The sequence below is a fragment of the Oncorhynchus gorbuscha genome, linkage group LG23 (genome assembly GCF_021184085.1).
Source record: "Oncorhynchus gorbuscha isolate QuinsamMale2020 ecotype Even-year linkage group LG23, OgorEven_v1.0, whole genome shotgun sequence".
NCBI classification, from domain to species: domain Eukaryota; kingdom Metazoa; phylum Chordata; class Actinopteri; order Salmoniformes; family Salmonidae; genus Oncorhynchus; species Oncorhynchus gorbuscha.
The window spans coordinates 61,091,683-61,106,326 of NC_060195.1; the positions used below are offsets into that span (position 1 = coordinate 61,091,683).

The 14,644-nt window shown below is 41.9% G+C and overlaps 1 protein-coding gene across 1 annotated transcript; it reads right to left on the minus strand.

The window, feature by feature from the left end:
* Window positions 1–377: 377 nt before the first annotated feature.
* Window positions 378–10,835, minus strand: LOC124011471 (obg-like ATPase 1). Its single transcript, XM_046324893.1, has 11 exons — window positions 10,535–10,835; window positions 9,682–9,779; window positions 4,458–4,601; window positions 4,212–4,339; window positions 3,817–3,992; window positions 3,490–3,570; window positions 3,281–3,378; window positions 2,867–3,007; window positions 2,684–2,780; window positions 2,471–2,593; window positions 378–1,219 (listed from the first exon to the last, which is right to left on the minus strand). The coding sequence occupies exons 2-11, from the start codon at window positions 9,777–9,779 to the stop codon at window positions 1,112–1,114; spliced, it is 1,194 nt and encodes a 397-aa protein (XP_046180849.1). The 5' UTR covers window positions 10,535–10,835; the 3' UTR covers window positions 378–1,111.
* Window positions 10,836–14,644: the final 3,809 nt, after the last annotated feature.

Consider the following 14,644-nt stretch of genomic DNA (forward strand, 5'->3'; position numbering starts at 1 on the left):
GCACCCATCAATTAAGACACATTTGAACATAAACTGAATCTGTAGTCTTTAGTGTATTGTTGAACAATATTGTGGTTGCAGTGCATTCATTTCCTTGAAAATGCTTGTGTCAGGCCTGGGCCCAGTTGCACAAAACATCTTATAATTTCCCCTTACCTAAGGGAATTGGAGTGTTGCATAAGAGTCCCTCAAACGTTTTCCTTAGGTAAGGGCATACTTAAAGGGGTTTTATGGTAGTTTGAAGGCATGTACTGTAGGGCAGAAAGTGTCTGGTTACCATGGAGACCTGCTTCACTGACAAAGCCTCAGAGATTGCATTTTTGGGAGGGAGATCACAAACTAGAACTTCTACATTCAAGACAGGAAAAACAAATTGATTCAGAAGATAAAACATTTATTTTAGTAACTTGTTTCTATTAATTTCTAGCATGTCAAGCAAACTTACAGAGTAGTTAGCCAGCTAGCTTTGCAGCCATGGATTGTGCACCTTCCATTGTTTAGCTAAGTAGCTAGCTAGTTGATGTTTTCCTTTCAGGAACCAGAACAAATTTAAGCAATATTCACCTCCAAATATGAATGTGGCCAGGGGTGTCAGAAGACTGATTTATATCTTCCTCTTATTCACAATGTTGCAGCAATGTCTTGTGTGAGGTGGGCAAAGATATACATTTCATATAGTGTATGGGTAGGTGCGATAATCAGGGTCCCATGCCAACAAAAAAAAGGCACCAGGGCAGATTTTGAATGGTGGGGCAAATACGGAAGTCACATTGGTGGTTTCTGGTCAGGCACAGTCAGAGATGCCTACTTTACTTAAAATAATAATAATGGTCCCTCCTTGTTCCAATCAGTCCTGACTAGGGCCAGGAGTTTTTCCTAACCAAATAAACTGACCAGGAAACACTTCAGGACCTGGTACTGACCTCAATGGTTGCAGTGTGCACTCGATTTTCATCCTACCATACATAGAATTAGAATGATTGATTAATTCTATCCTCACATTCATAATACCAGGAAGAGGGGAGAAAATCAGCAGACACTGCGGCCCTCGAGGACAAAATGAGACGGGACACAAGAACCCTGTGTTAATGTACTGGTCGCGTTGGTCCCATCACTTCTTCACTGCCTTGGGTGCATTGGGTGTGTTGAATTTGAAAAATATAATGTCTCCGTCCTCCACGATGTAGTTCCTGCCCAGCTGCCTGTACTTCCCAGCAGCCTACGGGACAAATCACACCAGAAAAACTTTATTGACATTATACAAAGTAATTTAGCAAGTTTCAAGTTAATATCACGTGCACAAGTACAGTGAAATGCCTTTCTTGCAAACTCTTAAACCCAACAATGCAGTGATCAATATCAATGTAGTACTAAGAAATAACAAGGTAGAACAAAACACACACAAATAAAAATAAGAACACAAGAAAGTAAGGAGCTATATACAGGTTAAGTTCCAATACCATATTTACAATATGCAGGGATACTGGAGCGATAGAGGTAGATATGTATATGGTTAAGGTGACTAGGCATCAGGATGTATGATAGAGTAGCAGCAGCATAAATTAAGATTGTATGTGAGTGTGTGTGTTGGAGTGTCAGTATACATAGGAAAAAATACAAGGGTCAACTCAGAGTCTGTGTAGCCATTTTGTTAGCTATTTAGCAGTCTTATGGCTTGGGGATAGAAGCTGTTCATGACTGTGCATGTGTGTGTGGACCATTAAGTCCTTAGTAATTTGGAACGTGAAGCTCTCAACCCGCTACACTGCAGCCCTGTCGATGTGGATGGGGGCGTGCTTGCGCTCAAGTCAGAATACCATTTGTTGTTGATAGAGGCACACCCCTCCCCCTCTCAATTTCCATGAATCTACTGTCCTATCTACTCGGTGAATGGAGAATTCATTGAGTTGGATAGCCATGGGGTGGTATCTTGTCCAAAAGCAATTTTTCAGAAAAGTAGAGAATATTGCAGTTTACAAGAGACTCGTTGGTAGCAAATCCGCAGTCAAAATGTCATTTAAGTGACTACATTGGCCAACAGAATGGAGGGAAATGGTGGCCAGTTTTCCCTTCACCTTAATCTCACCAGGATTCCCCTCTGTATAGCCAACGTTTCCCCTTGGGTACCAGGAAAATTGGAGCGGAATTACAGAAAGAGCCCACGGCAGATGAGTCAAAGTTGAAGCCGGATTTGGGATAAGTAACTGCTGATATGGTGTTATTGTTGGTTATAAGAAATAATAATGGATACACTTTGAAAATAAAGGAAAAATAAACAGCAATAGTCCCAAAATAGCAAAGTTGGGTCAGAGCTCGCAAAACAGAGGTCATCCAATACAGCGCCATCTTTATCAGATGGTCTTATCCAGATAAGATCAGACAAAAAACTTTTGACAAGTACCTATGGCATGCCATCTACACCCATGACGCAGTATATCTTTCTCTCAGCCTCACACAAGTACACACACACCTTGACAGCATTCTCAGTGCCCTCTTCTTTGAAGTCCTGGAACTTCATGACCTCTGCCATGATGAAACCTTTCTCAAAGTCAGTGTGGATCTTCCCTGCCGCCTGGGGCGCCTTGCTGCCTTTCTGTAGGACAGAGAGGAGTAATACATAACGCTTTGATAGTCACACCCACACCCCATTGTGGGAGAGAGATAACCAAACTGTGTCTCTTACCCTGACAGTCCACGCTCTAACCTCGTCTGGTCCCGCTGTGAAGAAATATTCCAACTGCAGAGCTGCATAGCCCGTCTTAATGATCTTAGTTAGTACACTGCAATACACACACAGTTAATAAGGTAACGGTTTGCAATATCATAAAATGTGTTCATTGTGTGTTTGATCTGTCCGTGTGTGTACCTCTGAGTCTTCGCCTCCTCACAGTATTTGTCCTTCTCCTCGTCGGTCATGTCCTGTAGTTTGGCCTCAAGACCTCCACTCACTGGTATGACCATAGCTCCTGGGTCATGGGCATCGACCCACTCCTTAATCTTAATCAGCCTGGGAGAGAATGTATATTTAAGAGAAGACAATCCTATGTGTACATAGATAGAGAAAAAAAACCTCTATATTAGAAAAACAAAGTTGATTTTTTATTAGATTTTTTGCACAAAATGCCACAATCATAAAATAAACCCCTACTGCAAGCAAAGTGAAGACCCTCAACAAGTAGCATTTCAGCTCCTCAGATAATGGTTGCCAGGCATCACAACCCAAATCACGTAAGATTCAGAAAGCTAGGAAATAAGGAATTAAGATAGAGAACCCACTGACCACTTGTTCTTTTTCCTGATGTAGTCCTTCTCTGAGAGGTTGACCAGGTAGATCATGGGCTTGGACGTGAGGAACAGGTATTTGTTCAGCACATCAATCTGCATACACAGACAACACACTGGGTTATGTGCATGTTCTAGTATACAGGTCCCTGCAACTAATGGTACTCTGCTCCCTCTATTTTGTGAGCACACACACATAGTCCTTACCTCCTTCTCATTCCAGTCATTGTAGAAGCGGACATGTTTCTTCTCCTCTGAAATCCAGTTCTTTACCTTCAACATGATGTCCTGAGTGAGGGATGAGGGAAGAAGGGAACGAGAGAAGGGAATGAAAGGAGAGAACATGAGTAAATGCTGAATTCTGATGTTATCTGTGGCCCCTTCTCCCTAGGCACGCCTGTGGGTCTCAAATCTATGAGAGGACATGGAAAAGTGTTTCAAGCGCTTGAATCAAGCACACACACACACAGCTGCGGACCCGTCTCAGACCCAATAGGCCACTCATCAACCACCCCACACACACACTCTACTCACGTATTCAGGTTTGAGTTTCTTGTCTCCTCCTCTGACAGCGGTCTTCTCCAACTTATCTATGATTGGTCCAAGAGACTCCTCATCCTTCAGCCGTAGCTCCTCATGGATTATCTCAATGTCCCTCACTGGGTCCACATTACCCTCCACATGGATGATGTCCTCATCCTCAAACGCACCTACACACATTTATGTCCATGTCACAAAGCTGATAAAATAGGAATTGAGTATATTGTTCATACACATCTGAACTGTGCTAGCATCGAGTAGGTGTGAGTGCCCCATTGATTAGAATGGAAGCTCCACACGCTTACGGTTTTAATGCGGATTTGACATTACAAATGTACACCAGGATTACTGTGTATGTGTGTGAGTTTCTGTGAGTGTGTTAAACTCACGTGTCATGTGGAAGATGCCATCGCAGGCACTAATGTGAGACAGGAAGGCGTTGCCCAGTCCTTGTCCAGCGTGAGCTCCTTTCACCAGCCCAGCTATGTCCACCACATTCAGAAACGCTGGGACTTTACTGTCCAATAAGAAAGAGATGGAGAAGTTACACACACAAACTTGGATGTACAGTGTGTTTACTCATACATACATTTCCAAGGCCTGTGGAAGGTGCAGAAGTAGTTGTAACATTCTACCTGAGGGGCTTGTGGAAGGTGCAGAGGTAGTCATAGCGTTCGTCAGGGATGGGTACTCTGCTCTCGTTGGGGTCGATGGTGCAGAAGGGAAAATTCTCTGCTGCGGCCTGGCTCTTGGTCAGCACATTGAAGAATGTTGACTTCCTGTAGACAAAAATGACAAGACAAAGATAGTCACCATTCCACAGCCCAAGACATCTGTATGGTAAGGTCTTCTGAACAACCAAAGTAGATACTGTTGTCGGATTCGCACTGTACTGACACGTAGCCAGCACAGTACAGGTTGTGTCGGCCCTAGGGTTGCAAAGGGTCAGAAACTTTCCGGTAAATTTACAAAAATATTCCATGGAAAGTTAAGCCTGAGAATTTTGGAAATTTTGCTTAAATTCATCAAAAAAAAGTTAGCTTAAACATTGAACCTTTTTTGTGGGATACACAAGGCAATTATAGGTTGTGAGGCTTATTTGGGTTAAACTATCCCCAATTCAATGGAATTTCAACCCTCTGCCTGCACAGTGCATTCTTCCATCACATGTACAGCTGATCTCAAGATCTTGCACACTAATGAGATGCTATTGAGTCCACACTACTACACTGTCTGAGCCAAGGACTACATGCTTTCTGGTAAGTTTTGATTACAATACTGGGTGGGGTGAATATATTTTATATGACATACATGATTTTTTGTTAACTAGTAAATTGTAGCATACAGCAAAGTGTATTTAAACCATTTCTAACCATTTATGCTAGTTAGTTTTTGCTACCATGTGGGTTTTAGCATGTGGGTTTTAGCCTGCTAACTGAGGAGTGTAAATTCACCGGTTGCCATACATGTTTAATTTAAAAATATTTATCTTACAATGGAGTTGAATAATCTAACTGCTTAACTATTTATCTGTACGTGGAACTGCATTTACTTTTTTAACTATTTTTTTTCTAATCTTTACAGGAAAAAGCCACGGGCAGTATCTGATGTGTGGAGACATTTCACTGCAGCTGTGTATATTTGCAAATACTGTGCTAAATCATATGTGAAGAATGCAACAAAGATGCCAAGTGCATAAAGTTCCCTCAGCGCTTACAACAAGCAACCTCTGACAAAAGTCCCTCTACTTCTATTCGAGGTGAAAATGATGAATCAGACACTTTATCGATAGCAGCAGCTCATGGTCCTCCTGGAATCAGAAGTGTTTTTGACTCAATGGAGGAACGCAGTCAGATAAATGCTGATGAATGTCTTGCTCGAGCTGTGTATGCAACTGGTTCACCTCTGATACTCACATGCAATGTGTATTGGAAGAGATTTCTGAATGTTCTTCTCCCAGTATACACCCCTCCAACCAGACATGCTTGATCTACTCATTTTCTAGATGCAGAGTTCAAGTGAAGGTCAAGCAAATCATAGAGAAAGCAGACTGTATTGCAATCATCTCTGATGGGTGGTCGAATGTTCGTGGGCAAGGAATAATTAACAACATCTCCACCCCTCAACCAGTATTCTACAAGAGTACAGACACAAGGGACAACAGACAAACCCGCCTCTACATTGCAGATGAGCTGAAGGCAGTCATCAACGACCTTGGACCACAGAAGGTATTTGCACTGGTGACAGACAATGCTGTGAACATGAAGGCTGCTTGGTCTAAAGTGGAGGAGTCCTACCCTCACATCACACCCTTTGGCTGTGCTGCTCATGCATTGAATCTGCTCCTTAAGAACCTCATGGCACTGAAAACAATGGATACACTCTACACGATAAACAAGGAAATGGTTAGGTATGTGAAGGGTCAAGTTATAGCAGCAATCTACCTCACCAAGCAAAGTGAGAAGAATAAGAGCACCACATTGAAGCTGCCCAGCAACACCCGTTGAGGTGGTGTCGTCATCATGTTTGACAGTCTCCTAGAGGGGAAGGAGTCTCTCCAAGAACTGTCAATATCACAGTCTGCAGATATGGACAGCCCCATCAAGAGGATCCTCCTGGATGATGTATTTTGGGAGAGAGTGGTAAACAGCCTGAAACCTACGGCAGTAACCATTGCACAGATTGAGGGAGACAATGCCATCCTGTCTGATGTTCAGACTCTGCATGCAGATGTAAGAGAATAAATATGTACTGCCCTGCCCACTTCACTGTTGCTCCAAGCAGAGGAAACTGCAGTTCTGAAATATATCAAAATGTGTGAAGACTTCTGCCAAGTATGCTGGCAAGAGCATCCTGTCTGGTGCAGAGATAAATGAGGCCTATGGTGGCATCACTACCGTGCCATGCCACCTTGGTCTGGATGAGAGCAAGGTTCTTGGCAGTCTGGCGAAGTACATTTCCAGGCTTTGGATGAAGATGCAATATGGCAGTGTGCCAACATATCTCATCAGCCACCTGGTGGAAGGGACTTTGTGGATCTGAGGCTCTTTCCCCTGTTGCCTCCATCATCATCATCCCCCTCAATCCCACCAACATCAGCTGCCTCAGAGTGCAACTGGTCCTTGTTTGGGAACACACATTAAAGCACGCAACAGGCTGACTAATACACGGGTTGAAAAATTGGTGGCCATCCAGGCAAATTTGAGGCTTTTTGAGCCTGACAACGAGCCATCCTCAACAAGGTTGGAAAGTGACAGTGAAGATGAGGCCTCAGAGTCTGATGTTCAAGAGGTGGACATTGAGGAGGTCCAGGGAGAAGACATGGAAGCCTGAGAGGAAGACAACCAAAGCTTTAGTTTCTAGACTATCATTTTACAGATGTGTGTTGAAATTTTTTTCGGGAGATGCGATGTATCATTGGGGATCATTCAATATTCTCTTCCTTTTGTTGTTCAGCGAAATCGCCCCATGTGAAGAATCAACTCATTTAATTAAAGTTCAATTCGTAACTAAATTGTTTTTTGTTTTTATTTCTATTGGAAGGATTTAATCATTTGCAATTAAGTATTTTTTTTAAACATTTGACCTTTATTTAACTATGTAGGCCTGTTGAGAACAAGTTCTCATTTACAACTGCGACCTGGCCAAGATAAAGCAAAACAGTGCGACAAAAAACAAACAAACAAACAGTGTCAATAACACAATAGAAAAATCTATTTACAGTGTGTGCAAATATAGAGGAGTAGGGCAATAAATAGGCCATGAAGGCAACATAATTACAATTTAGCATTAACACTGGAGTGATAGATGTGCAGATGATGTGCAAGTAGACCCCTTTCAGCCCCCAGCTGTGCCCTGGATACCATATGTGAATTGATCGCCCACCATCTATCTTCAGAGTTCACCAAAACTGGGACATGCTTAACACCCCGGCCATAAACTAGATGCCCTCAATCTCACACAAATTATCATGGAACCTACCAGGTACACACCTAAATCCGTAATCCGGCACCCTCTCAGATATCACCCTGATCAACTTGCCCTCAAGTCTTCAACTAGGATCTCAGCGATCACTGCCTCGTTGCCTGCGTGCGTAATGGATCCCAGGTCAAATGACCACCCCTCATCACTGTCAAACCCACCCAAAAACACTTCAGCGAGCAGGCCTTTCTAACTAAAAACAGATATAGCCATTGTTTCACCCCAGACCAGCACAAAAACATCCTGAGGCTTTATGCATTACCATCGAATAGATGCATTTTTTCAGGTAAGTCAGGAATCAATATACTTAGAAATGATCGATTATCGTAGATTTATCGGTGGTGTTTCCTAGCCTCAGCGCAGTGGACAGCTGTGAAGAGGCACTCTTATTCTCCATGGACTTTAGTGTCCCTAAACTTTTGGAATTAGTGCTACAGGATGCAAATGTCTGTCTGAAAAAGCTAACCTTATCTTTCCTAACTGACTATGTATATTGGTTCCCGTCTTCCCTGAAAAGTTGCATATCACTAGTTGATGCTAATGCAGAACGCCACAGGATGTTTTTGTGCTGGTCAAGGGCAGTCAAGTCTGGGGTGAAACAAGGGCTATATCTGTTCTTAGTTTTTTTTTATTGAATGGGGCATGCTTATTTAAGATGGTGAGGAAAGCACTTTTAAAGAGCAACCAGGCATCCTCTACTGACAGGATGAGGTCAATATCCTTCCAGGACTCCCGTGCCAAGTCGATTAGAAAGGCATGCTCGCTGAAGTGTTTTAGGGAGCGTTTGACAGTGAGGGGTGGTCGTTTGACCGTGGACCCATTACGGACGCAGGCAATGAGGCAGTGATCGCTGAGATCCTGGTTGAAGACAGCAGAGGTGTTTTTAGAGGGAAAGTTGGTCAGGATGATATCTATTAGGGTGCCCATGGTTACAGATTTAGGGTTGTATTTGGTATGTTCCTTGATAATTTGTGTGAGACTGAGGGCATCTAACTTAGATTGTAGGATGGCCGGGGTGTTAAGCATATCCCAGTTTAGGTCACCTAACTGTACGATCTCTGAAGATAGATAGGGGGCAATCAATTCACATTTGGTGTCCAGGGCACAGCAACAACTATTTTTTTAAGTGGAAGGTCTAATTGTTTGGGCACAGACCTGGATAGTATGACAAAACTCTTGTCGGGAAATGTTGTAACTGGGGACGGAAATTTCAGGATTTTTGGTAGTCTTCCTAAACCAGGATTCAGACACGGCTAGCACGTCAGGGTTGGCGGATTGTGCTAAAGCAGTGAATAAAACAAACTTAGGGAGGAGGCTTCTGATGTTAACATGCATGAAACCAAGGCTTTTACGGTTACACATGTCAACAAATGAGAGCGCCTGGGGAATGGGATTGGTGCTGGGAGCTGCAGGGCCTGGATTAACCTCTACATCACCAGAGTAACAGAGGAGGATAAGGGAACGGCTAAAGGCTATAAGAACTGGTCGTCTAGTGCGTTCGGAATAGAGAGTAAAAGGAGCAGATTTCTGGGAGTGGAAAAATAGATTCAAGGCATAATGTACAGACAAAGGTATGGTAGGATGTGAGTACAGTGGAGGTTAACCTAGGCATTGAGTGACGATGTCTACTTATGAGAAGATAAAATATTTATGTTTCTGTCTCCATATGATAAATATATCCAATGCAAAAAGCATCTACATTTAAATGGTATTAATATTAATTTGCATATATTCCCACGTAAAGTTTCCTCCTTCCTCCTCTGAATATTCCCCAAAATATGCAACCCTGGTTGGCGCTATAGTGTGAATCATGCTAATGATTCTCCAAACCCTACTTTACAACTATTGGCAACTACTAAATTGTAGTCATGTCCATACCCAACATTGGGCAATCCCACAATCCCAATCTTCAAAGAGGTCCCGAAACGTCCAATCAGTGGTGGTTGTTTTGGTCCTTCTCCCTTCTTTGGAGGCATCTGCAACAGCAACAAAACTTTTAGCAACATAAATGAAACAAATTCACAGCTCTTGAACCAAACAACGAAATTATGGGACATGCTTAATATTAACATTATATTTTTACATGGCAGACAATTCTACCAGGCTTAGCTCTCACAGCCCATGGGTCAATTTCGGAAATCGTGTGCATATTGTTCCCTTTCACTCTGACATCAACCTGTCACTAGTTTTTGTACTTATTACAATGGCTTACTATATTAGCAAGGCTGGGTTCGCAATGCCACAACATTGCCTTGAATTAGACCCCAACCTGTATTGTTGCGTCTGGAATCCTGCCTACAAAGAATACAGACAGCAATCTATACCCTGCGATGACTTGTCACATAGATACCTAGCTAATAGTCATTTATCTTGGATAGCTTCCCTGTTTCATATCGCTGGCTCAACACCTAGCTAGCTAGCTACTCAAATTGACACAAACGACAACCTAATTTGAAAAGACAGACGTGCCAGTTGGCGCAGCTAATCAACTGTATAGCTAGCTGACAGCTAACTAGCAAACAGGCTAAAACACATGTGGAGAAGCTAGCTAGCTAGTACGGAATGGTCCGGATTCCCATTCATTCTGCTTGTCAGCATGCTAACTTACCAGGCCAACTAGCTAGCTATGTCACGTAACGTTGTTGTTTATTAAAATACAACGGACCATTTTCGCAAGGTGGAATATATAACCAAACAAGCATGTATTTAACGAGCTATATGTTCATATTACCTTGATTTCGGTCTCTTTTTGGGCAGCTATCTACGAAAATAGATTCGTTCGGAATTTGTTCACACTGCTCACAGCTAGCGAAACTAGAAAGGGGTCATCACTAGTTACCACAGCCACAAAGTCTTTAATTTAATTTCCTTAAAATTTAATTTTCAAACTAACCTTATGCATGAACTTAAATTAAAACCCAAAATATATTTTTTGTTTTCACAATTTTTTTACGATATGTCAAATTTTTACTTTGTGCCTGTACTAATATAGTGGAAACCCTATAAAAGAGACAGCATATCGGAAGTGTTTTGTGTCTCCGCATTCTCAATGGACGAAACCTTATAACACGTAAAGCGAAAAACGGAGAGAAACGTCGACACGTTTGCAGTGTGACGTATTGATTCAACATCGATCAGCCCACGCGGTGGCGGTAATGCAATATAATATTGGATGCCACCCGCCGTTAAACCCCAACGAAGAAGATCAGCCCGCGAGGTTTCCTTCATTGACACCTAAACGAGGCCAGATATACCTAACCTGTTACACTTGCTTTGGCAACGTAAACATCCAATGCCAATAAAGCCCTTTGAATTGAGTCGATCCCTTTGAGGAGATGGGGAAATGGGAGTGGCGCTAGGTCAGAAACCCAACATTGGGTGACGTAGCATGACAACGTGAACGTGATTGGTCAATAGTCTGCTGGGTGGGGCGTTACACGTTCCCTCATGCATTGACCAATGTCTTTCCTATCTCTTCCTTTCTTAAATATAATTTTCAATTAAATTCTAATGGGTTTATTGGCATGGGAAACATATGTTCACATTGCCTAAGCAAAATTAACAGTAAAAAAAAAATCACAAAATTTTAAAAGGAATATAGACATTTCAAATAATATGTTATGGCTATGTACAGTGTTGTAACGATGTGCAAATAGTTACATTACAAAAGGGAAAATGAATCAACATATCTCTGACAAGGCTTTCTGAAGGTTTCGGCGCCTAAAACGGTTCATTCATCGGAGCTTCATTATCTGTTCACAATTAACATTAGGGACATCTGCTGGTCAACGATAAATAGCAGCGTGTGATCATCAGATTGACATTTTCGATCACTGTTTCATCAAAACTCTGTTGCGCAGTGGTAATTTCTGGGCTTTAGTCGCCTAGAAACACTTGGAATACCAGGTTCGCATTTTACATCATGCTTCCCTTTTTTTCTTCAAGTTTACTATACTGAACAAAAATATATATACAACATGCAACAATTTCAAAAATGTTACTGAGTTACAGTTCATATAAGAAAATCAGTCAATTGAAATAAATGAACTGTGCCCTAATCTATGGATTTCACGACTGGGTATACAGATATGCATCTGTTGGTCACAGATACCTTTTTAAAAAAGGCAGTAGTGGGGGATCAGAAACCAGTATGGTGTGACCTCATGCAGCGTGACACATTTACTTTGCATAGATTTGATCAGGCTGTTGATTGTGGCCTGTGGAGTGTTGTACCACTCCTCTTCAATTTCTGTGCGAAGTTGCTGGATATAGGCGTAAACTTGAACATGTTGTTGTACACGTAGATCCAGAGCATCCCAAACATGCACAATGGGTGACATGTCTGCTGAGTGTGCAGGCCATGGAAGAACTGGGACATTTTCAGCTTCCAGGAATTGTGTACAGATAGATCCTTGGGACTTGGGGCTGTGCGTTATCATGCTGAAACATGAGGTGATGGTGATGAATGGCATGACAATGGGACTCATCAGAATATCTCTGTGCATTCAAATTGCCATTGATTAAATTAAATTGTGTTTGTTGTCCATAGCTTATGCCTGCTCATACCATAACCCCACCGCCACCATGGGGCACTCTGTTCACAACAGTGACATCAGCAAACCGCTCACCCACACTTCACCATACATATGGTCTACGGGTGTGAGGCCTGTTGGAGGACCTGCCAAATTCTCTAAAACAATGTTGGAGGCAGCTTATGGTAGAGAAATTAATATTAAATTATCTGGCAACAGCTCTGGTGGACATTCATGCAGTCAGCATGCCAATTACACGTTCCCTAAAAACGTGAGACATCTGTGGCATTGTGTTGTGTGACAAAACTGCACATTTTAGAGTGGCCTTTTATTGCCCCCACCCACAAGGTGCACCTGTGTAATGATCATGCTGTTTAATCAGTTTATTGATATGTCAGGTGGATGGATTACCTTGGCAAAGGAGAAATGCTCACTAACAGGGATCTAAACAAATTTGTGCACAAAATGAGAGAAACCCTTTTTTTTCATATGGAACATTTCTTGGATCTTTTATTTCAGCTCATGAAACATGGGACCAACACTTCACATGTTGCGTTTATATTTTTGTTCACTATAATTAAAATGAGTAAAACAGACATTCACATTCGAAACAGTGTTGGTTTGGGTGAACAGCAAGTATTCTGTTTTCACAACGCCTGTTATCCTTGTATGTGCATTCTGAGATGAAGACCCCCCCAAAATGTCTCAATGATTTTCTTTGAACTTGGAAACCTAATTATATTGAGCCTGAGAAATCTCCCCCCTCAACCCCAAAGCTGTGCCCCTTTTATAGCCACGGTTAAGGGTAGCCTAGGTCCCTTCTAGTAATTATAATTCAAAGATCTCTGCAATATCTGTACATACCTTTTACATTGTTGAAAAGCAACAATGAGTCAACATCAAAAGCACCCAACCACAGCACTCTTTGCAATCGCAGTGAAACTGTTTGCCTGATTGCATGGCCGCCTTCCAGATGTTCTTTGGGACCAATACATTTGAGCCTGAGTGAATTTAAAATCTTCAAAACATGAAAAATACAGCCAGATGCTGTAAAAGACCAGAAAGTACTGTAAATACATCCTCTGTATTTAAAATATTCATACTAACTAATACAATGCCTTGTATTTAAACCTTCTCAGTATTTTATCTTAACCTCAAATGAGATAGAAGTTAACATCCACGCACTGTTTAAATAAAAAAGTAAACACAAAGGAAGCTTGTTTTAAACTTTAAATGGCTAAATTAGCCAGTACAGCTGCATCAGTATCTGAGATGTCGACCGAATATGACCTGTCTCCTAGCCAAGGCCCAGGAAGCTCTGGTTCAAAATCACATTAGGGATGGATTGAAATGTACATAATTGGTACCTGGAGGAAAATGGGAAGGGCTTTTTCAATTTCAGTCAAGGGGAAGATTTAGTATATATTTACTTTTTAAATATAGTCCAGGGGATGGTCATGTAATTTGTAATGGATGACATTTTCCTATTTCTCAGTGTTTTGGAATGAGTTGCTTATTAGGCTATGTATTGATGGTGTAGATAAAACAAGGCTACATCACACACTGAAATTAATATTCCAATCCTGAGCCCCAGCCTGCTCAGCTCTTGCTGATCGAAAACTTTTTTGTGTGCTGCCTAGACAATCGCTGTGTTGTGTAGGCCTACCGTGGCAGTTCAGGTGGAGAGTCAGAGGCCTCTTCCCGAAAATAAACCTATGTTCTGTTCAGTTTGAGGAGAGAGCGAAGATCAGGATTACCGGAGGTTGATAGCATGATATGACAATTTATTTTATTAAAAACTTTGTTTCTTGCTCATCTTGTATTTCAGAGTTATTGACCTCACAATAAGACAGATTTTAGTAACTTGCATTGTGGTGCTGAAATTTGAAGCAGCAGCCGCCGCACAATCAATTGGAAATGGACAGCTCATGGTGCTGAAAGTAGGCAAATTCAAGTGGGCATAATTAATTTAAGCCACGAAAGAAGAGTAGCCAGCAGTCAAAGTTGACATTTTTCTGCGTATATATGTCTACTCTGTCCGGGGTGGGAAGGTAGTCTTCATTTTTTAAAGTATCATCCTCAGATTCCTAATGACGTCTCAGATTGAATTATTTGCATACAGGGACAGTTTAATTGCAAACAACACATACTGATTTGGCATTGGAAAAATATGATACTGTAGCGACCCGCACAGACAGCTGTGTGTTATGTGTTAGGCTAGGAGGTGGTTGTGTTGTACTGACCAGTACCCGGTGTTCGCGGGGTCCAACCTGTCAATCAACCTGCTATCTGCCAATCACGGGAATGCC

Coding starts and splice junctions, on each gene's coding strand:
- LOC124011471 (XM_046324893.1), bottom strand. CDS start 9,779: ATGCCTCCAAAGAAGGGAGAAGGACCAAAACAACCACCACTGATTGGA. Junction 4,602..9,681: donor GTGGGATTGCCCAATGTTGG/GTATGGACATGA, acceptor TTTTGTCTACAG/GAAGTCAACATTCTTCAATG. Junction 1,220..2,470: donor GCACTGAGAATGCTGTCAAG/GTGTGTGTGTAC, acceptor TTTGTCCCGTAG/GCTGCTGGGAAGTACAGGCA.